At 44.7% G+C, this 21,032-nt stretch overlaps 1 protein-coding gene across 2 annotated transcripts in view; it reads right to left on the bottom strand.

Moving 5' to 3' along the window:
• DPYSL3 (dihydropyrimidinase like 3) overlaps nucleotides 1–21,032 on the bottom strand; it is a 57,085-nt gene that overhangs the window by 35,116 nt on the left and 937 nt on the right. Inside the window, exon 1 of one of the 2 annotated variants that reach the window (XM_067005420.1) lies at nucleotides 532–839. The exons of the other annotated variant lie outside the window; for it this stretch is intronic. Coding sequence (XP_066861521.1) covers nucleotides 532–822 — 291 coding nt within the window. The 5' untranslated portion in view covers nucleotides 823–839. Of the gene's footprint in view, nucleotides 1–531; nucleotides 840–21,032 lie in introns of those variants that run through there. 2 annotated transcript variants of the gene reach the window in all.

Genomic DNA, 21,032 nt, shown 5'->3' with positions numbered 1-21,032 from the left:
ATGCTTAGCTTTACCATTCTTGGTAATGGGGTGTGGATCGTTTGATTCTATTTCCAAAACTCGCCGACATAACACATCGCAGGCAGAAGCTCTGCAAACTCTACGATGACAGCAAAGCCTTCTTTCGCCTTCTTTCCCTCCTTTAAGGAAGCGCAGGAGGACACTGTGGAGCCTCCTGGTTAACCAGAACTAGCAGGAAAAAAAAACAGCCTGAGCTCCAGCGGCAGCCCGCGCTGCCCGCAGCTCCTCCAAGCACAGACTTCGCTGCAAGTTACTGTTCGCCACGACGGCGCAGAGCGGCTGCCCCCTCCTCCTGCTCCGCCCGGAGCCGCCGAGCCCCGCGGCCCCGTGTCTCCCGCGCCGGGCTCCGGAGCCGCCGGGCGCAGCCCCGCGCAGGAGAGCGGCGGCAGCTCCGCCCGGCACCGCGCCCCGCTCCGCCGCCGAGCCCGAGCCCGAGCCCCAGCCCCGCCGCCCCGGGACGAGCTCCGCCGCCCCGCGCCCCCGCCGCGGCCGGCCGGGCCCGGCCCTCACCTTGTCGTCGTCGGGGCACAGGTTCTGGAGCCGCTCCTTGTCCGAGGCGGCGCGGACCTCGTCGGGGTCGGGGCCGGGGCCGGGGCCGGGGTCGGGGCCGGGGCTGGCGGCGGGCGGCGGGGCGCGGCGCTGCCCGACGCGCAGCGCGCCGAAGTCCAGGGTCTTGCTCTCGAAGGCGCCCTCGACGCTGCAGAAGAGCCCGCCGCGCTTCTGCCGGGGCGCCGCCGCCGCGCCCGGCCGCGCCAGGTACACCGGCAGCTCCTCGCCGCCGCGCCGCCCGCCCGCCGCCATGCCCGCCCGCCCGCCGCGCCGCCGGGAGGGGGCCGGGGCCGGGGCCGGGGCCGCTGGGCGGGGGCTCCTCGGCGGGGCGGCCCCGCGCGGCGCGGAGCGGGGCGCGGGGCGGGGAGCGGGGCGGCCCGAGGGGCAGGCGCTGGGGGCGGCTCGGCGGGCCCGCTCAGCAGCGGCTCCCTTCCTTTTGCGCTCCGGCGCTCGGAGCGGCGCCGGCCGCGGGGAGCGGCGCGGAGCGGGGCCGGCGGGAGCCGCGGGAGCGGCGCCGGTGGCCCCGGCACAGCTCCGCCTGGAGAGGGCTCGCTGGGAGCCGGGCGCCGAGCGGGCGGCGGTGGCGGCAGGTGACGGCGGGGCGCGTGCGGCCGCGGGCCCTGAGCGGCTCATCCCGAGCCTCGCTTCTGGCCGCTGCCACGGCCGCGGGACGGGTCCGGGCGCTAAAGCGCGGCGGTGGTGCGCAAGCCACCCCCCGAGTGCTGCAGCGCTGTGATGTGCCCGGCCGCACCTCCAGCCTCTGCGCAGGGACAGAGCTGGGACTCACACCTGGGCAGGCACAGAACCATCGCGCTGCTGGTTCTGCTAGCACGGCTCGCTGGGGCTTGCTCTCGGCAAATAGGCATGTGCAGAATTGCACCAGCAGCAGAATCGGCACGCTCAGGAGGTTTTGGCTTTGCAGATAATTGGGTGCTGCCTGCAACCTGGCTTTCATAGGCACAAGGCAGTGTGTCATTCCACTCGGGGCCACAGCCACTGCACAGGCACATTGTCAGTCATGTTACAGGTACACGCAAGCAATGTGAACTGCACAAACCTACAGAGGATGTAACTGTTCACACGTGCATGCATGCTGTCATGCAAACATAATCAGCATGTAAGCTGCGTGTTAGCTAATTTAAGCTTTGAGAACTCCATTACAACTGCATTTCAAAGGTATAGGAGGCCTGAAAGATGGGAGCCAGGGATGAGTCTTAAATATGCTAATTGGTGTTTAACAGAGTAGCAGCCTGTGAAATCCATCACACAGCAGCAAAACTAGTTTTAACTTAAAATTCTTTTTCCAAGTACTTGTTTCTTTACACAGAACATTTGTCCATTGTACCTGGGCTCAACATCCTGCCAAGTAATTCCTCACACCCCATGTTTGTGCTATGATATGGTGTCGATTATGTTTTTTTCCACCCTTTTTTTATGAAAGCAAAGCAGTGCCATTGTCTCTGCCAGTCCTCCAAGGACTGGTGGTTCTCACTTCTGGAAAAATTTCCAGGGAGCCTGACCCATCATGGAAAACAATGACCCTGTGATTATGTCTGGAGAGGGAGTTTGTGGGCACTGTCTGACAGAGGCTTAAAGTTATGTGGGAGGAAATGGTTTGGGATTGTTTCCTTCCTTTTGCACTGTGTGAAGCAGTCTGCTTTTGTTACTGGATATGTACCAATGTAATTGACTCTGTCCTTTTTTTCTCCACCTAAGTGGAACAATCTACAAGACCTCGAATTTTTGACTAATTATTCAGGTCTGAAGGGTTAGGAGAAAAGAGGATGCACTAAATATAAACACTAGTATAAACAAAGTGTGTCAGTAAACTTGGATGAGTTACTTTATCAGAATCGTATGTCTTCCACAGCAGAGTACCGGTCAGTATCTACTCTTAATCACCCTAAAGTAACATCAGAGAGGGTTAAACTTCATTGTTCTTGTGATATTATAGAACTTTAACATGCAACAGCCCCAGGTTTGCAGCTCAATGAAATTTACCCTCAGGACTTTGATCCTGGCCAGAGCTCTGTGCTCGCCCACCAAGGCCAGAGAAAAGCTCCATGCTGCTACCACTTTCAGGTGCAGCAGCAGTGCTTGGCAGCTAAGGAAGGAAGCTTTCCTTCAGATAACCAGAATGAGTTTGCTTCATAGTTTCCTCTACTATAGAATAGGCTCTCTGGGCAAACACTCTCTCAGACACTTACCAGGGAGACAGCCAGTGCTGACCAAATAGCTGCACACAAAATAGCTGCCCACCAGGTCTCTTCCTTAGTGAGGAATGAATGAATTTGTCCTCTTCCTGCTGCAAGCTGGGTCCACTGAGCATAAGGTGAGAACTGTTAGCCAGTTTCTGCCCCATCAAGGCAGAATTCAAGACATCTTCTTCCAGAGCCAGTGGAGAGCACACTGCAGGCACTGAGCAGACCCCTGCCTTCTCATTGCCAAGTAACAGCTCCTGAGGAATAACCCTTTTACAGGACAAAACGTGTTCCTCAGCCACAGGCTGCCTGATTGCTTTGTGCACTGACCCTGAGGAAGGTATTGTGAACCCCTTGTTTTGGCTGGGGCCTCTCCATATGGTTATGTAGCTTTATGGAGAATTAAAATTCCTTGGAACAGGGCCTGGCCTTTGTCTGGTTCAGCAAATGTGCAAAAGTTTCGGCATTGTACTTTAATAGCAGTATTTATTTAAATCCTGGTTCTTGTGTTTATCTTTCCTAGTGCTTTGCTGCATAAATGGTGCATTGAAGTTATTTGCACTGCTGAAAAAGTACGGGGGCTGTTCTTAGAAGTGGAGGCTTTAAAATCTGACTTTTAATGGAAATTATTCACTATAAAAGAGGCAATTCTTGGTTTTAATTTTCTGTCGTCTACAGCACTTTCGCATTGTTCTTGTGCATTGCCATTCACTTTTAAGATTCTTTTTTGTCAGGTGTTTTAAGGCCTTTTGTTTGAGATTATTATGAAAACTGAGGTTTGGGTTCAGTATGTGTTCAGTGCAATAGCCTTGCATATGAGCCCATTAGAATGCATTATTTTTATTTCTGTATTTGTATGTCTTCAGATCAGATTTGAGGCTTAATTATACAATGACAAAACATCTGTCCCCTGTAATTAAGCATGATTTCTTTTCTTTAAATCACATGTTTTTATGCTAACTGACAAAAGTGCTTTTCATTCAAGCAGTCATGAGTGGTGTGTCTTCAAATCCTGCTGGGAAATTTGATCTCCTCTTGTTTGTCTGTGCAAAGTGGATGGGAGATATAGATCAAGGACGTGATTCCACGACAAGGCTGCCTTCCCAGACTGAGCCCGAGGAGGATGGAGATGGCAGGCATTTGAATTCATGTGCATGGGGACCTGCTAGAACTGATGCATCAGCCCCACAGAGTATTTCCCTGGCTTAGTGACTGCACTCATTTCTTGACCACAGAACAAGTGCCTGTCCCTCATGTCAGCAGTCTGACTGAGCCTGTCAGACAGGCATTGCTGGTCATATCTCAGAAGAAAACAAATAGGTTAGTATTCTGATTTAGCAAACAGAGTTTATTTTAAGGGAAATTACATTTTGTGATGTCAAGTTTCTAATTTATGTCCAACTAGACTGTGTCCTTCTATCTGAGTAAGAGCTGCTTTTATTAAGCAGCGCTCAGAAATGGAAATCAGTCATGTCACAGGGTGAACTGTACTAGTTATGAATGGGGGAGTGGTAGAGCCTTCTTAGAAACGTTCTTTAGGCAAATCCCTTTTGCAAAAGGATTAGTTAATGCAATGGGACATAATCACCCTGTCTGGGGTGGGCATTTTCTCGTTCTATACACACAGAACCTTTGTTGGTTTCCTTTGTTGCTCCTCTCATCTGCTGCCAGAGCACCAGCTGGGTTTCCTGTTAGTATCTGTGCAGGGAATCATGGGCTCCAGTGATGACTGCCCAATCTGCTGAGCAACCAGCAAGAGGCACAGCATGCGATGTAACTTTCACAGGCGTTTTCCCAGTGAGGCTGCCCACTTAGTGAGTGTCGTCTTTTAAATGTTTGGAGAGGAATTTAAATTGCCCACGGAATCAGTGAGCAAACAGCAGAGGTATTAACAGAGAAGCCATATTAGGTCATCTTGCCTGCCACTGCCAAGACACAGTTACTCTCTGCTGAGTATTTTCTGGTGATTTTGCTGATTCATCGTCAGTTTGTCAGGCTGGCAGGCAGTTTCTTAACTGGATAAACTCTGTACCCTCTGTTGGCAAACTTCTGTGCTGGTTCCCATTTCCCAGATGCACTACACAACATGATTCTGTCTATAGTAAAAACTGAAAGGAATTAAAAAGAAGTGAGGAATATCCCAAATTGTGGCTTCTTGCTCACATAGTGTTGCCTGTGCCACTGGGAACTGCTCAATACCCCCAGGGGGCTAAGATCGCACTTTGTTTCCCTTGACTCACTAACAAGGTGGCCTTGCTTTTGATTTAGCAGTGCTAAATACCACAGCTAGATTTTATCAAGCAGTGGATAACTTCAGGATCGTGGCAAATATCTGGAGTTCTTTATCAGGTGATTCTTACAGGCATCTATTAATGCTGAAGGCCTCTCTTTTGCGTAATCTGCTGATATGGAAAACCATCAGCAGATGCGTGTGTTAAGAGAAGCAACAGGCTTGCTGTGCAGATGTGCACATGCAGCATCAATGTTGCTGATCTGTTCCTTGGGCATCTGAGCACCAGAGAGGGTCCAGATATGCTCACAGGAGACAAGCTGACTTTGCAGGAATTAGATGACTTCTAGTACTTTCTAGCATTGTATGTCAGCTGCCCTTCCACCCCAGAGAAACACAAAGGCTTTGGCAGGAAGAAAGTCATGCCAGAAATCCACAACATTTAAGTGTTTAGCTTTTTATTCTTGTTTCTTTTTCTGGAGTTACTCAGCCTGTTTAAAGAAAGGACCTGGGGTGGCAGGAAAGCATCTTGGGCTCCACAGCTACGACCACAACGCTCATTTGACTCAGGGAACGTTGTGTTACTTGAAGAAAATGGGCTGTTGACATTAGCTGAGAATTGTCCCCCTCTTGCAAACACTCACAAGCTCAAGCAAAAGAGAGCTGTGTCCTGAGTGAGGACATCTCCTTCCTTGATGTCAAATCAATACAAAATGGTTTTACATTAGTTTTCCTGTGGTCCTGGAGGCAGCACATTTTTGTAATTGTGCAAGAAAAGGACATAATGATGGCATAACTTTGTTAGCATGATAAATACATGTCTGGTTTTATAGCTCTAGGTTTGCTGCTAAGGTCTGTAGTTTCAGCTGAAGAAGCATTGGGAAGTAGTAGGGCAATGGTAGTGGCAGGATAACACTGATTCCTCAATTTCTGTCTGGTTCCTACAGGGTCTGATAAAACTGAATCCCTATACTACATGCATGACAAGTAATAATGATGAAATTAGTTGGAGTTGTCTTGTTTCATGCTAAGTTACAGCTGCCTTATCTTACTTGGGTGTCCTGTTTTAGGACACTGCCAGATAAACAGGATTGCTTTGCTGATTCATTCTTTCAGCCTCTAGCACTGCATTTCATGTGCCTCAGGAAAAGTCAGGCTAAGGACAAACAGAGAGATTAGTGAAAGAGCCAAACTTTAAAAGAAAAATCTTTTGAGGTCAGAGAACAGTGGGTGCTTTCACTACCCAAGAAATGGCACACTGGTGAAGAGCAGGCCAATGATGAGCATGCTATCTTCAACCAGGAAAGGCCAGCAGCTGATGCTTCCATCTTCAAGCTCCAGTTTCTAAACTTTCAGACATAGTAAGTTAGGAGGTCCAAATAGACCTTTGTGATCCTCCAGGCTGCTCTGCATATCAAGGGGCTCTCCATCTCGACTCTCTGTGACCATATCTTTCAGAAAAACATCTGATCTTGATTTATATTTTTAGTGCTGGAGAGTATGTGACAGATATTGTAAGGTCCTAAAACAGAATCCTACCCTTGCTGTTAAAAATGGGCATCCCCTATCTCCTCTAAATGTACTCAGCGTCAGGTTCCAGCAGTAGACCTCTCATACACATCTATCCTTGATTGTGTCTGGAGGGTTGGCAGTTTTTGACAGCCACTGGAAATGCAGACAGCTAGAATTGAAGGCACAGTGGCAATAGTATAGCAACGTTAAATACATCCATATGTACTCTCATTTGATATGTCTGCTTATACATCAAAGGCTAGCATTAGTTGTCTTTGCCACAAAGTCATGCTGGGAGCCGATGTTCAGCTGTTTTAAAATCAATTTTCCAGAACAGAGTTTCCAGTGCCAGTAGGAATGTCTTTGTTCCCAGATGTATGAGTTTATGTAAGAACCTGTGAACATGCCATGTTGTGTGACTGTGCCCAGCTTTCCACTGTTTGACAGATGTGCTACCCTACCCACCTGTAGTTAAATGAGATAACACAAACCCACCCGTCAGCTCTGTGTTGTGTTGGATGTTCTATACTGGATGAGGCAAATTAATGGATGAGACTGGAAGGACATACTTTGTGTTGTCACAAACTAGAAAAGACAGGAATGGGATGCTTGTCTAACGTGGAAATGATTTGAGGGGGGAAATAAGCCTTTATATCAGGTACCAGGGAAAGATTTCACCATAGGCACAGATATCATTTGGCAAGCTGCTATACAGTAGAGTGGTGACTAATGAAATACTTTACGAAAGCCAAACTTCTGAAGGGTTCCAAAGAAAAAAACGCTTGACTGTCAAAAGCCTGTTCAGCATTCCATGTCAAAGCCACAAGGGAAAGTGGGTTCGCAGAGTGTTAATCTCTATTGCAAAATGCTGTTGTACAGTCAGAGTGTACACCTTCTAACACCACATACAGATTGACTTCAGTGTGCCTTCAGTCTCCATGCTAGTAGAGCATGCTGATGTTAGAATAGATTTATAATCTTCTGTGCTGGATTATTCCAAGAATATTTCTGATATAGAGTAATGCTTTTAGTTTCCAGATTAGTTTAGTACTGAGCAAAATCTATGGAAAATTCCATCATTTCAGCGTGGTGGGGTTTTTTTGTTTCTTTGTTTGTTTTGTCCTGAAATGAGCTGATAGTCAAAATGTTAGCAAATAACAATTATGGAACAGGAGTTCAGAAAATTTCCCTTTGGGTAATCTGGCTTCTTCTTCCTTCTCCGAGGAAGAACTATTACCTCTTCCTTAATGCCCAAAGACTCTCGTGATGCTGCAAACATCATGGTCAGATACAAAACAAGTCACTCAATCATGGGGTTGTTGAAGACAGTGCCAGAGATACAGTGATTTTTAAGAGATTCAGAAGAGGTGATTTGGCATCAGTACAGCTGGTTTTGTATCTTTCTATATTCTCTTCATAGTCTCTGCTCACCACCACTTGGGTTATAAGCCTCTTTTTCCCTCTGTGGTGCAAAATGTGTGATAAATGAAAAACAAGAGATGCAGGTCCTGCCACAGCAGATTAGCTGCAGAGGTACTGAGGTGATAAATGCTGAGCAAGGACAAAGCTACAAAGGTCAGAATTCTGCTAGTCCAGAGAAAGTCTGAAATTATTTCTGTTTCTTTCCAAACCACACCAGGGAACCATGTACTAACCAGTAAAGGTTTGTCTTCCATCTGTTTGCAAGCAGAAGCAAGGAGAGTAATCGTAACAGAAATTTATCCTTGTTGGCCTGAGAATGAACCTAAGTCCTGGCTGAAGTCTCAGTTGAAGGAAGACACCACAGGAGAGAGGTGTCCCAATGAAAAAAATAAGTTTTGTAGATTTTATTTAAACTAAAACAGTGTCTCTGAAAGTTTTATGTATCAAGGAAAAAAGAAAAAGAGCCCAAATGCCAAGATCCATGTTAGGTACTTAAACCTCAGACGTGTCACCTTCTGATCAGCTGAATGTGCTTTAGAAGCTTTCTAAAGCATGTGGGTTTTTTTCAGGTAAGCAGACAGCTCTGGGGATTAACAATAATCTACGGTTGCTTTCAGCTTTAATATACTTAGGTGTTTCTAACCAGGTCAGTAACAGCCAAAATACGTTGTGAAAATAATTTGCATTCATTTAATTAGCACATTTCATCTGACAGTTGCAGAGTTCTAGGAGTCCAATAAGAGCCGCAGGCAGACAGCAATCAGTGACAGCAATGCAGAAAAACCTTGTGGGAATCTTCTTCCCCTGGGCACACAGCTCCTGCTCACCTCCTGCTCCCCGCCCTTGGCATGCAGCTCACGGGGACACCGCAGTGGGACATGTGGGCTGTCCACACGCTGGCTGACTCATGAGTTTGGTAACCCATGTAACAGACAGCACTGCTGCACTTGGTGTTCACCTCTCATGATAACCAACAAGAGGAGCTGTTCGTTGTAAGACAGGTGTCGGGCACTGTGTGAGCAAGTGTGCTGCTCATCTGCTCTGCCCCTGCCCTTCACCACTTGGTCGGCAGGGCAATAGAACCCTAATTCTAAAGTGGTTTCCGTACAGTGAAACTGCGCTTTTCACTGCAACTTCACATAAGACTCTGCTTAGACCCATAAAGGGATATGGGAAAGATAAATACTAGGGACTCTAAGCGGGTTTTGCTTCTAAGATGTGATTAGACAATCACATACTGTTTTGTGGTTTGGTTTGGTTGTCCACTCCAGTGTATTACATGCTTGCACTGTTCAGACAGCACAGAAGCAACAATATGATGGGATCACGGTCCTGAGGCCTCCTGCTGCAGAGGGGTAATGGCTTGCAACAGAGCACTGATGCCTTCATTATGCAACTGGTAGGCACAGACAGGTCAGAGTAGCATGACAGAAGTGTCTGAGATAGCTGTCGTTGTTCACAGGCACTTTGCCAGTGGTCTGGGTTGTCTAATAGACATGCTGTCTGCCTTGGAGAGGTAGCTGTTCTTGCAGTCTGCCACATGCAGCAAAGAAGTGCCAGGACTAATCTGATCCATCTGTGGCTCCATTCCTCTTACACCGCTTTTGCATAAAGGGTTGCTGACAAGACCCACATCAGGCACTTGTCTGTTGTCTTTGTGGTGGAGCCAAGATGAAAGGGGATACTGACATTTCTCTTTGGGACTGACTTACAAAGGTCATTTGCACTAAAATTTACCCATCCGCATTTTACTTCCATTTCTACTTAGTACTGCTTCCTGTCAAAAGTATCCAAAATTATAATGATAGTTTCATCTTGCTGTGTTCATCTTAGCTAGAAAGGTTGGTTTTATCACATTCTTATCTTAACACACCTGGTGTAAAGCTGGATTAACTGGAACATACCTCATTGGAGATACGTTTGTGCAGAAATCAGATTCAGGCTTGCTATGGTTTATAACAGAGCTTAAAAAAATTTGTTTTTTTTTTGTCATAGTGTTGGCAAACAAAAGATGTCTGACTCCATCAGTCAGGCATAGCAACTAAGTCTCTGAGATGCCCTAAGAAGAGATTGGCAAGAAATTAACAATCTCAAAGCACTTTAAGAACCTCCTTGAAGCTTATATTATACCATCATCTGCTGGGGAAAAAAAAAAAAAAAAAGGCAAGTTCCACTGCATATAAAGAACAAAGATAGTATGGCAGTAAAGAAAAGAGTCTTTCAGCAGCTTCAGCACCAGCAAGCCACACCTCCATCTTATGTAGTTATATTAGTAATTGTGTTCAGTCTGTATTCACTGTCCCCCATGATTTCCCTTTGAAATTATTGCCAAATTATCCAACAGCCATTAAGGACTAGTGGGATATTCCTTCAACAGAGATGGTAAAATAGATAAGAACAGATCATGTCCAACTATGTTGCTTGCTAGTTATGTCCAAGAGAAAAAAGCAAGCAGAGCTCATGTTAGAAAAAGTCTTCTGTATTACCAAAATCCATCACCAGGACACATCTTGCCCTTCACTTTTTTGCAAGTGGTCTTGGAATGAGTTGTTCCCTGAACTCACTTTCAGCTACTCACGTGAAACCTAAGACTCTGTCAGAATGCCAGAACCCAAACTCAGCTGCATTGAATGCACCTGGAAAAAGTCATCTGAGAAAGGCAGACTTAGTCAAAAGTAAATCCTGCCACATTCAGGTCAATGTCAGGCCCATGATGCACCCAGGGGGTGGGGAAGAAGAACAGCTTGTGCCAGTTTCAGACCACCCGGTGGATTCCTGTTTCCCAGGGAAATCCTTGTATCTGAATAGGTGATCTTTCCATCTGAACTGTGATGTGCATAGCTGCTCAGGCTCTAGTACACTGGGCTGTAAAAAAGGTCTCTGTAGTGAACCTCAAAACAAGCAGGATGTGCATGTAGGGTTATGCTCCCAGGTTCAAACACTAAGGTTTTTTTAGCAACTTTTGCTTTAGGGGCCAAAAAGGAGACAATATACTATTCCCCAATATGCTATAACTTTTGCTGTTTTCTACTTAATATATTGTTCTTTTCTTTCTCTGTGATGACACCAGGCACTTAAGTATCAAATTGCCCCTGGATGGCTGCACATCTAGGGTTAAATTTGGGACCCCACGTCAGAAGCTGGAAGTGGAAGCCACAGGTATTTCCTACTCATTTCAGGATGCTGTTATGTCTCTGGGTCTGGTTTGGCATTGCTTTCCTCTGCAGAAAGAAGTGCAAAGTGTAGGCAGCAGAGGAGGATAGTCCATTCCAGCCTTTGCCAGTGTTTAACTGCCAGCTGAAATGGTGAGGTAATAAAAATCTTGCTAACTAATCTCTTAACAGTTTTGGAAGAATAGGTTGGATGAGGTGGAGTATTATGTGGGCTCACAGGACTACCATGTAGCACGTACACTAAATCAACATCAATGTTTTGTCTTTATATTACATGTTCACACCCTCCTTTGTTCAGTGTGAAGAAGATTTTCCTAGTTTCCTGCTTGGTTCTTTCATCTCATCTGCTTTTACTTCTAAACCAATGGCTTGTGAGTATCATACCAAAGTCAGGCTGCAGTGAAAGGAATCAGAAAGACTCATCATGCCACAGGCTCATTCCTGTTTAATAGTGAATTGTGCACCACAGCATACCATTGTGCTGTCATCACCAGAATATTACTAAATACGAAAAATAAAGAGCAAAGAGAGAGATGAATAGATAAAGATACAGATCCTTTCTTGCTGGAGAGGTTGGAACACAGGGTCCAAATTGCAGCGTTTTGATGTGAGCCCTTTACAGAGCATGGGCAAGATATGAATGCCAAGTGGTTGTGCACTTTCAGAACAGAGTGAGGTGTCTTGGAATGGAAAATTGTAAAAGGTGGCATATTAGTCATTTCCCTAGGAAAGCGTACGAATGTTGTATCTGTTCATGATAAACCTTGAATTTCTGAGTTTGAAATCAATCTGCACCCCAGATGTGCTAATGCCTTAACTGCAGCATAGCTTTCCTGCATCCCACAAAACACAAAATATTTTAGGAATTTCATACCTGTTACTGCCAAATGAACCATTCTTCTGAGACTGTAAACCAAGAAGCTAAAGTCCTTTTCATTTTCCCTATATCTTCCCATTACTACAGATTGCTCTAAGTGGAAAGTGTGGGTAAGAACATGGCAGGTTACTTTTGCAGGGTCATCTTTCTGCTTCACTGTGTTTTTCTTTTACCTTTCCACTATTTCTGATGTGTATGTTCTGACATGGAAGTGAGGATGTGAGCTTGTCAAAATATGTGCAGATACTCACACAGCTTATGTACAATGTCCATGGTGTGTTCTTACAGGTTTAGATTAAGTGACTGTCAGTATTAAAATATGCAAATCCTCCATTCAATGCCTAAGCTAACTGATAAAAACCTAAGTAACAGATACCATGGTGAACTCTGGAAGTTACTGCGTGCTCTGTTGAGAACGTAAAAATAGAGGCTTGCCTTTCTTGCCAAGCTGGAATGCTCAAATTCTTTTCACAGCCCGTATCAGTTAAGCTACTGCAACTGTACTGACTGGTTTACCTGGAGCTTAAAGAATAAACTTTGACAAACTAGTCACTTTAAAAGTTCTCTGTTTCATATACAAAGGAATCCAAACTATTGTGGCTTGTTGTCTTTTTGTTATAATACTTGGTATATATTGCCATTTCTCGGAGCTTGATCAAAATGTCCCGGAAGCTTCTTATCTCCTTCATTAAATCTGCATTCTCTGAAGTTATAGGGAAAGCATTATACAGATACTTTCAAACTATGTCTAAAAACAACACTGTTGTTTAAGAGTGTGTGTTGGTTCTGGATGAAGAGATTTAGGACAGCGCTTTCTGAACAACAATTCTGGAACTTGGAATAGCTCAGGGGTACATGAACTCCACCTCAAATAGCTACCCACTGCTTTTCTCTGGCTTGTCCTATAAACATGTAATATGTATGCTTCAGCCCTGCTAAGGAATGTGTGCTTTTTCTGTACTTCCTTTGTTTAAAACTACAGTTTATTTACTTACATTTGCACAGTAATTGTTTCTAGCTCAGCAGCGTTTTTCTTTGAGGCTTGCAAAGCACTTTCCATGATGATGAGGAATGGTCCAGAAAGGTCCGTATTTCCCCTGCTAGCAAGAGGGCAGCTATGGCAGAAACAGAAGATGTGGATTGCTAGGAATATTGTAGGAGTCAGCAAGGTATACCATAGCTGAGAACAGTTGCTGGGAATGTGGCAAAGAAGGCCATAAAACATGAGAATGAAGAGAGAGAATTACAAGATACTAGGGTTCTCATTCTGAAAACACATTGCACATTCTAGACTGAGGATTAATGCTATTTATGTAGTTAAGAATGTTTCCATGCTTTTAAGTTAAAGACAGTATCACAGCTTGCAAATTCAGGACCTAAGATGACTGCAGCCAGTGCTACCTGTCTGAATGTTGGATTTGCTTGGGTTTCATTCATAAAAGTCTTTTTTTAGGCACCTAATGAAAATGGACTGATTTTCCTGTGTGCTGAGTATTTCCAAATCTGCCAACTTCCCTGCCAACTTCCCTTCTCCTTTTGCAGTGTATGCTCTCCATTAATCTTGAAAAAAAAATGTAGTTGTATTTTATTCATGCCTGGACATAAGTTCAGATCCCTAACTTGGAAGCTGCTGTTGAAAAATGTTGTCTATTGCCAGCTAATTTTCTGGAAGGGCAGTGAATTCCCCACTGAGAGGGAAAGGCCCTGCTTTCAGAATTCCCTTATCTGTCTCCAGGAAGTGAAGCTCATTATGTTTCCTCTGGACCTTGCAAAGCAGAATAATAATCTTGTTTTGTAATGTATGCTTTGAGTCAGGTTAACATTACTGAACTTCTGGGATAGTTGAAAACATACAAAGAATGTACAAACAAGAGACTTTAAGTTCCAGAAGCTTACTCATTCAAATCTTTGAATGCACATAACCTAATTAGAGTTATTATAAGAATACAAGAACTAATGAGTCACTACTTTACGATTATCACTGAATTTATACTCCAGTTTGTTCATAAAGGAAGTAGTCTGCTCAAGACCCGAGCCTCTAAAGCATCTGGGAGTCAGCAACCACTAAGGAGCAGACATGTAGCTCAGCTAAAGAGACACGAACATGTGAGTACAGTTTCAGGAGAGCCTGAATAAAGATTGCAGCAATAAAGCACACCAAGAGTTTCTGCTGCCCTTTTAGCGACGGAGAGAAGCATCTTCCCCTCCAAGAAGTGATGACAGAAGGCCTTAGCCAGTTCTGTGTTTGGGAGTAGATGCTGGATACTTTAATTGAAACATTTCAGAGCTGCACTGGTTCATGCAAAGCACTGCAAGTTCTCCACAGAAGAGGACTTTCTCTGGAACAGATGTCTTTTGTGGGTGGGTACCAGTCTGCTCATGTGCAGTCTGAATGCATTCTGGAGCACTTAGATCATCACTGTGTGGCTGGCTGACTGCAGGAAGGAGACTGGTGTCTACGGTGGTCATAAACTCCCTCCCTCTATTGCTGGCTGACCCAAGTGTCATCTGTATAGCAGACCATAGCTAATGCACTTAGAGGGGGAAAATCAGAGAGCAGAGAACTCTATGTGTCCTTGACATAAGGCACGGTCCATCCCATTCAGTGGTGAGACTGCTCACATTAATTGATGTTTTTGTCTTTTCTGAATAGAGAGGGCTTTTCTTTAGCTACTTTTAATACTATGTCACACTTCTTTACGATACATATTGAGATACATGTTTAGAAAATTGCTAGGAAACCAATTCCAGTCACAATTTTAGTGACTTTTTCAGTTTGCAAACTAATGTCAGATTTCCAGCATTTCAAATGGATACAGGAGGCGAGCATATTTTTCCGGTACCATTATTGGTATTAATTTGTAAAATCACAGATTTCCTATCACATTTTTTGCACTCAAATACAAAACTGATAGACACAGGCCCCTCCAACCTTCACTCCTGGCTTCACCACTGTCAGGGTCAGGCAGGAATACTTCACTTTTTTGCTTTCTGCCTGCTTTCTCTGGACTCCTGGGCTAGGCTGCTTTCTGTTATATCCCTGCAAATCAGGGGCAACAACACTCATTTAAGCTGTTATTTCTGGTTTAAGCAAAATTGAAATACCATCTTGATAATAATTTGTTCTGCATGCTTCCTGAAACCCAATAACATCAAAATATTCAGTTGACATTAGATGTTCAGGGCCTGAGGGGAGCTTAATCACCAGGTAATATTATTGTCCTGGGAAATATTCCAGCATCTGCCTGTTGGTAAGCGCTCATGCTGGTACGTTCTGCTTGAGTTTATGCTGAAGGTTTCCCTCACTCTCCCCACTCTTTGCCACCACTTGCCATCTCCCCCCAAAATTCACCCTGGCCATCACCAGGGGGGCAGTGCCTCAGGCTGTGCTGGTGGCTCTGCTCTCCTGACCAGAGTGGCAAGCACTGGGACATGCTGCCACTCAGGGTTAGCATGCTGTTTGTGGCAGTTGCTGTGGCAATGGTGAAATGCTAACCAGGATGGGGTGAAGAGTCAGCTGTGTCTCTGGACTTAATAATATGATTTCATGTAAGACATCAAACAAGAATGCAGTAACTCAGCAAATCTGCTTTATGCGTCTAAAGGAAACCAGATGAAGCTAAGCCTTTTTTTAAAATACCCAGATTCCTTCCGCAAGTCACCTTGTTTCATAAATATTCATTCTCCCCGAGTCCTCTGAGGATCAGAATCTAATAATTGTGCATATTTGTGTGATTTTTTAGTTTAGGCTTGGCATGAGAGCTCTGGATGTCCTTTATTCACCGAGCAAACACCACCTTATGAGCAGAGTGAGATTCACTTATTAAGTCTCAGCTTTTAAACCAGCCTGCCAAGATAATTCCCTAGTAGCTTCAGCATGCAATAATTTTCACCCATTTATTTGGTGGCATAGGGCCATGTCCACCTCGAATGGTGTACTCTTGTAGATCTCATGATTGCTGGCTTTCACTTCAATAGATTAGTTACTGGACCTCAAATTCCCATTCATATAGCCAGGCAAATGCTGAAATATATTTATATTAATACTTAAATATGCATTTTAATTCACCATGTTCTTTTCTATTTGCTTTCCTTCAGCAGAGAGGAGGATATCGTTTATTAATATTAATTCATTAATATTAAGATGTGTATTAATACTTGATTATAAGCCTGAATCACCCAAGACTTTTGCCTAAACATTTCCTGATTTTAGAATTGATAACTATGTGAATTTTCATTTGTGAACTGTAAAGTATGACAAAACCGTCATATAGTTTGAAATTTGAACTTTCTTTTGGCTTTCTTTCTCATTCTTTTCTTTTTAGGAAAGAAAGTGGTGAAAGAAGTGGTGAAAATTTGGTGAAGATGCTCATGGACTTATTGAACAACACAGATAGATGTTCACCTGTAGAAAACCCACCTATATGAAACACAGTAGTGTTTTTCAGTTGAACTGATATTTATAAATCATTCTGCTATCTGTAGTGAGGGGACAATGTGTACCTCCTTACAATGGACAGATGGTAACTCCCTATATTATCAGTCAGGATGAGATCTGCATTAATGTAAGCAACAAAATTACGATTTCATAATTCCTCTAGGTCATAGCATGTTTTAAATCCAAACCAAATGTTAGACTATTCATAGTTTTCCTAATAAACCAAAAGTGAATTCTACTTGTGAGAACCATCTCTTCCCTATTTTGAAAATGGTTCATTTTCTTTCCAATTCGAGTTATTTTGGCTCCAAAACAACAACTATTATTCTAATTGTTGTTAATATTATTGTTTTTAAATGCATTATTGCATTCAAGCAACAACCAGACATCTTAATTCACTTTGGGGTTTCTGCCCACTGACAGTGTAAGTCTACTAGAGAGAGGACAGTCCACACTCCAGAAAGTTTCCATTTTGAGGGCCATACCTAATGGAAACCTTTCAGTCCAGGTGTAGCTGAACTAACCCCAAAACAGCTATTGCTAAAATAGCTCTGCCCTACGGAAAGCAGAAAGGCAATAGAGAATACAGACTGGAGTACAGCAGGCACATCCGCACAGCACTGGCCTATCCTGCTTGGCTTTCCCAGCCCGTTTTTAGTTTGGGGTACTCTGCATTATACTATTGTGTGGGCATTTCTTTTGGCACTAAAACTGAGACTTGGGCAAAATTAATTTTCCTGAGCTCTGATCTAGAAAACTTAATACCTACACTGCCTTGTTCTGCAGCCTTATGCACTGCACAGATGCTTTCTGTATAATAAAGATATAAAACTGTCAGAGTGTCCAAAGGAGGGCAACTAAGATGGTAAAGGGGCTTAGAGGGGAAGTCGTATGAGGAGTGGCTGAAGTCACTTGGATTGTTCAGCCCGGAGAAGAGGAGGCTGAGGGGAGGCCTCAACGTGGTCTACAAATTCCTCACAAGGGGGAGTGGAGAGGCAGGCACTGATCTCTTCTCTCTTGTGACCAGCGATAGGACCTGAGAGAATGGCTTGAAGCTGTGACGGGAGATTGAGGCTGGATAACAGAAAAAGGTTTTTCACCAACAGGGTTGTCTGGCACTGGAACAGGCTCCCCACCCCAGGAAGTTGTCACAGCACCAAGCCTGCCAGAGTTCAAGAAGTGTTTGGACAATGCTCTCAGACACATGGTCTGATTTTTATTTTTCACTTTTGGTGTTCCTTTGGGGACCCAGGAGCTGGACTCGATGATCCTTGTGGGTCCCTTCCAAGTCAGATATTCTACGACTCCATGATTCTTTCCTTCACTGAATTTTAAATCCCCCAGCGCTGTCTGTGCTGTGCCTCACCTTACCAGGGCAGAGCTCAAGATGAGCCTGCTCCCCACAGAGCTTCCACATGCTGGAAGCTACTGCCAGTGCCACTACAGATGAGGTGTTCTGGGCTAATTCCAGCAGGGGACCTGGCACTGACCCGTAGGCATGGCACAGCAGGTGTCACGAGAGCTGGGCTGCCATGCTGGGAGGGCCATCCATGAAGGAGGGGCAGGAATTCCCAAAGGTGTTCAAGTGTGGTGTCCATGGCCAGCTGGAAGCTGGCAGGTCTTGCCTGGCAGTCATCTTTTGTGAGCTGGGGAGCTGGTAACCTCCAAGATGCACTACAGGTAGGGTTTAGCTGTCCAGAAACCTGGGAACATGGGGTTTGCTACAGATGGCTCATAGGTGGCACATGGCCTGGAGTGCACAGGAGTGACTAGCTTCCCACCAGTCTAGAGCCAGTATGGATAATTAAGTCAGGCTTATTGCTAAAGTCAGCATTTTTGACTGGAGGCACTGAAAGCCTCATTTGATGACAGCAACTCACCACATCCCAGGTTTTTGTTACTAATCTCTGCAGTTGCTTTGCTTTTACTTCTCTGGGTAGCAGATGTCCCCAAGGCATGAGTATAGACAGTATACTGGAGTATAAAGTTGAAGAGCTTGAATTTCTTGCTTCTGCTAGGCTCTGTTAGGGCTTGAATACAGATGAGGGCCCATATTTGACTGGCGGTGTTTTTCCTGTGTCTGAGGCAGTTGAGGAATTTGGGACAAATAGCATTAGGATGCAGTACAGGCTAGGGCTGGTGTTCAGTTTAGTGACCACTATGGAGCTGTTAATTTCTGAACTTTACTAGGTGGATTGTTGTAGGATAACACCAGAAGTAAGCGAATGAGTTTTCATGAATGGAAATGAACGGAAGCAGGGTGAATGATTGCATCTCAGTTACGACTCTGAACTTAACGCACTGATCATTCTAAATAGGCCCTCCAGTTTTGTCTATACTGAAGCTGTTTTCTGTTCTTGCTATTATCCTGTGGTTAAATTTGGAAATAATAGCTTGGCCTAGGGTTGTTCTTAGGGTTAGGGATCTGGAGCAAGAGTTGATGACAGTTTATTGACGGCTCTTGCTTGGCCCATGCCAATGACAGTGGTGTCTCTGCTTGGTTGCAGATTGCTTTGTTTTTTGTGTCTCAGGGTTCAATTATTTCAATTAAGTGCAGTGTTAATCTTTGGGTTCGGTTTTGAGTAATCTGTAGTTCTTGTTTTATGTTTTGTTGTATGACTGACTGGGAAAGAATTAAGAACAATGTGTAAAGGAATAACAAGCTTTCGTCTGCTCCAAGGCCAAGAGTCAGTAAGGTAGGACCATACTGGGATCAGTATTAGGATTAATTTAAAGTTCAAGGTTGGAGATGCTGAATAATTCATTTTGTTATTGGTTCTTACAGGCTCCCCCACCTGTGTCTAGAAATGTATGAATGACATGTGCTTAATTCTCAAGGAAGTGCCTGTCACTGAAGAGCCTGCCTGGGTAGAGCTGTGGGCCATGTCTTTGATCATGCGTGCAGATTTTTCTGGACCTTTCCCAGCACTAGTATCATTGTTTTCAAGATCTGCAGTGGACCAGAACTCCATGCAGCATTCAGAGACACAAATGGGCAAGAGGTTGATTCAGTAGTACAGTGACAGTATCTGATTCTCTATTCTCTCCCTAATTATCCCTAACATTGTATGCTGTCGTTGAGCACTGATCTGCAAGATCCCTCCATCAGCTGGTAGTACTGGACAGAAATGGTAAGTGTCAGTCTATAATTAGGGAGTCTGTAATCCATAGATTAGTAGCTCCGTACTCTAAAGTCTCCATCTGTTGTGCACACTGAAATCATTATATGTCTAGTCTCGGTCCTGCTCCAGGCTTCTAAAATAGTTTTTGCAGTATTTTCTTTGTTGTGCAAAGGAGCCTGTTTGTGGCTGTCACTTGGTGGCCAGGCAGTGCGGCAGACATTGCACAATGCTCTCTTGTCAGTGGCACAGGCTGTGGGATGCTCCTCTGTCCAAGCAAAAACAGGGCTTTGGAGTGTATTTTTCTGCTGTGTTCAGAGACTCAGCCCCCCTTGACACATAGCAGATGGCATACTGCCAGCTCTTAGGGCTTTTATTATGTTTAGACAGTCTCCCAAACAATGGAAAACTACTGCCATGCAAAAGGGCTGCCAAGACGACAGAAACCTTTCAACATGCAGACAGTCATACTTCCTCTTAGACAAGCCATGAGTACTGGCCATGGCTGCCCCTGACAGATGCACAATCTGTAACACAGCTCAGTTCTTTACTCACCAAAGCCTGTTTGATGACAAAAGCCTTGACAAAATTAAGGTGCTTCGAGGGTAGCTCAAACAGCTGCAGCATGATTCAGGCTGCCGTCTTACTAGGGTATTTTCTACTGCGGCAGGGAGCAGGTTGAAGTGCTGTCACATACCAGGGACAGACTAACACAAAGCTTACCTTCTCATGACAATAGTAGGCATAGTCTGGGACTCCCTTGCATTATTGCATCCTTGCTATTGTCTTGTAGCTGATGGTTACTTGCAGCTAGCTGTCCCAGAGAAGCATCCAGACAGTTCTGGACCCACAACACAGTGTCAGATTTCTTGCTATTGTCATAAAAAATGGTACCTTGGATGGCCATGCTTCCATGCACGCATTGGAGATGGCAAAATCAGACATGATAACAAATGTTGACACCTAGCCCTTCCATGCTGAGATGTATTAGGTGGGATACTGGTTTTGTTGCCCTGTATCTTCATTTCTTCAGCAAAGTACTCCTGATTTACATCAGCAGAAGTCCAGACTCAGGGCTGACATGGTAGCTTTCATACACCCCTATTGATCTGGGTCCAATAAACAGCACACTGACTGAAATATATTTCTAATTTTATCACAGATTAAAGGAGTACATTTTTAACATTCTACTCTGTGTACCCATTCTACCTGGGTGGTTGCACAGCAATAACCTCATTGTGCTTATCTGATAGAGGTAAGTACTGTACTGACACAGGAGCTGCACTCTACTCCCTTATCTGGGGAGGATCTGCAAAGCCTTTCTTAGGAGGCCACACCAGTTCTGTAATATAACAGCAAGAGATTGCTGACAACCATCTAGGGGGGAATATGTTTTGCAGAATTTCTGCAGCATCCATGGCCAGCTAGCACACTGCTGGTGTTTTAAATGAAAAAGTCCAGTGCAGCAAAGCAGCATTTCTAAGGTGGCA

This window comes from Anser cygnoides, chromosome 14 (assembly GCF_040182565.1).
Source record: "Anser cygnoides isolate HZ-2024a breed goose chromosome 14, Taihu_goose_T2T_genome, whole genome shotgun sequence".
Lineage (NCBI taxonomy): Eukaryota > Metazoa > Chordata > Aves > Anseriformes > Anatidae > Anser > Anser cygnoides.
This window is presented reverse-complemented; position numbering and strand designations above follow the sequence as displayed.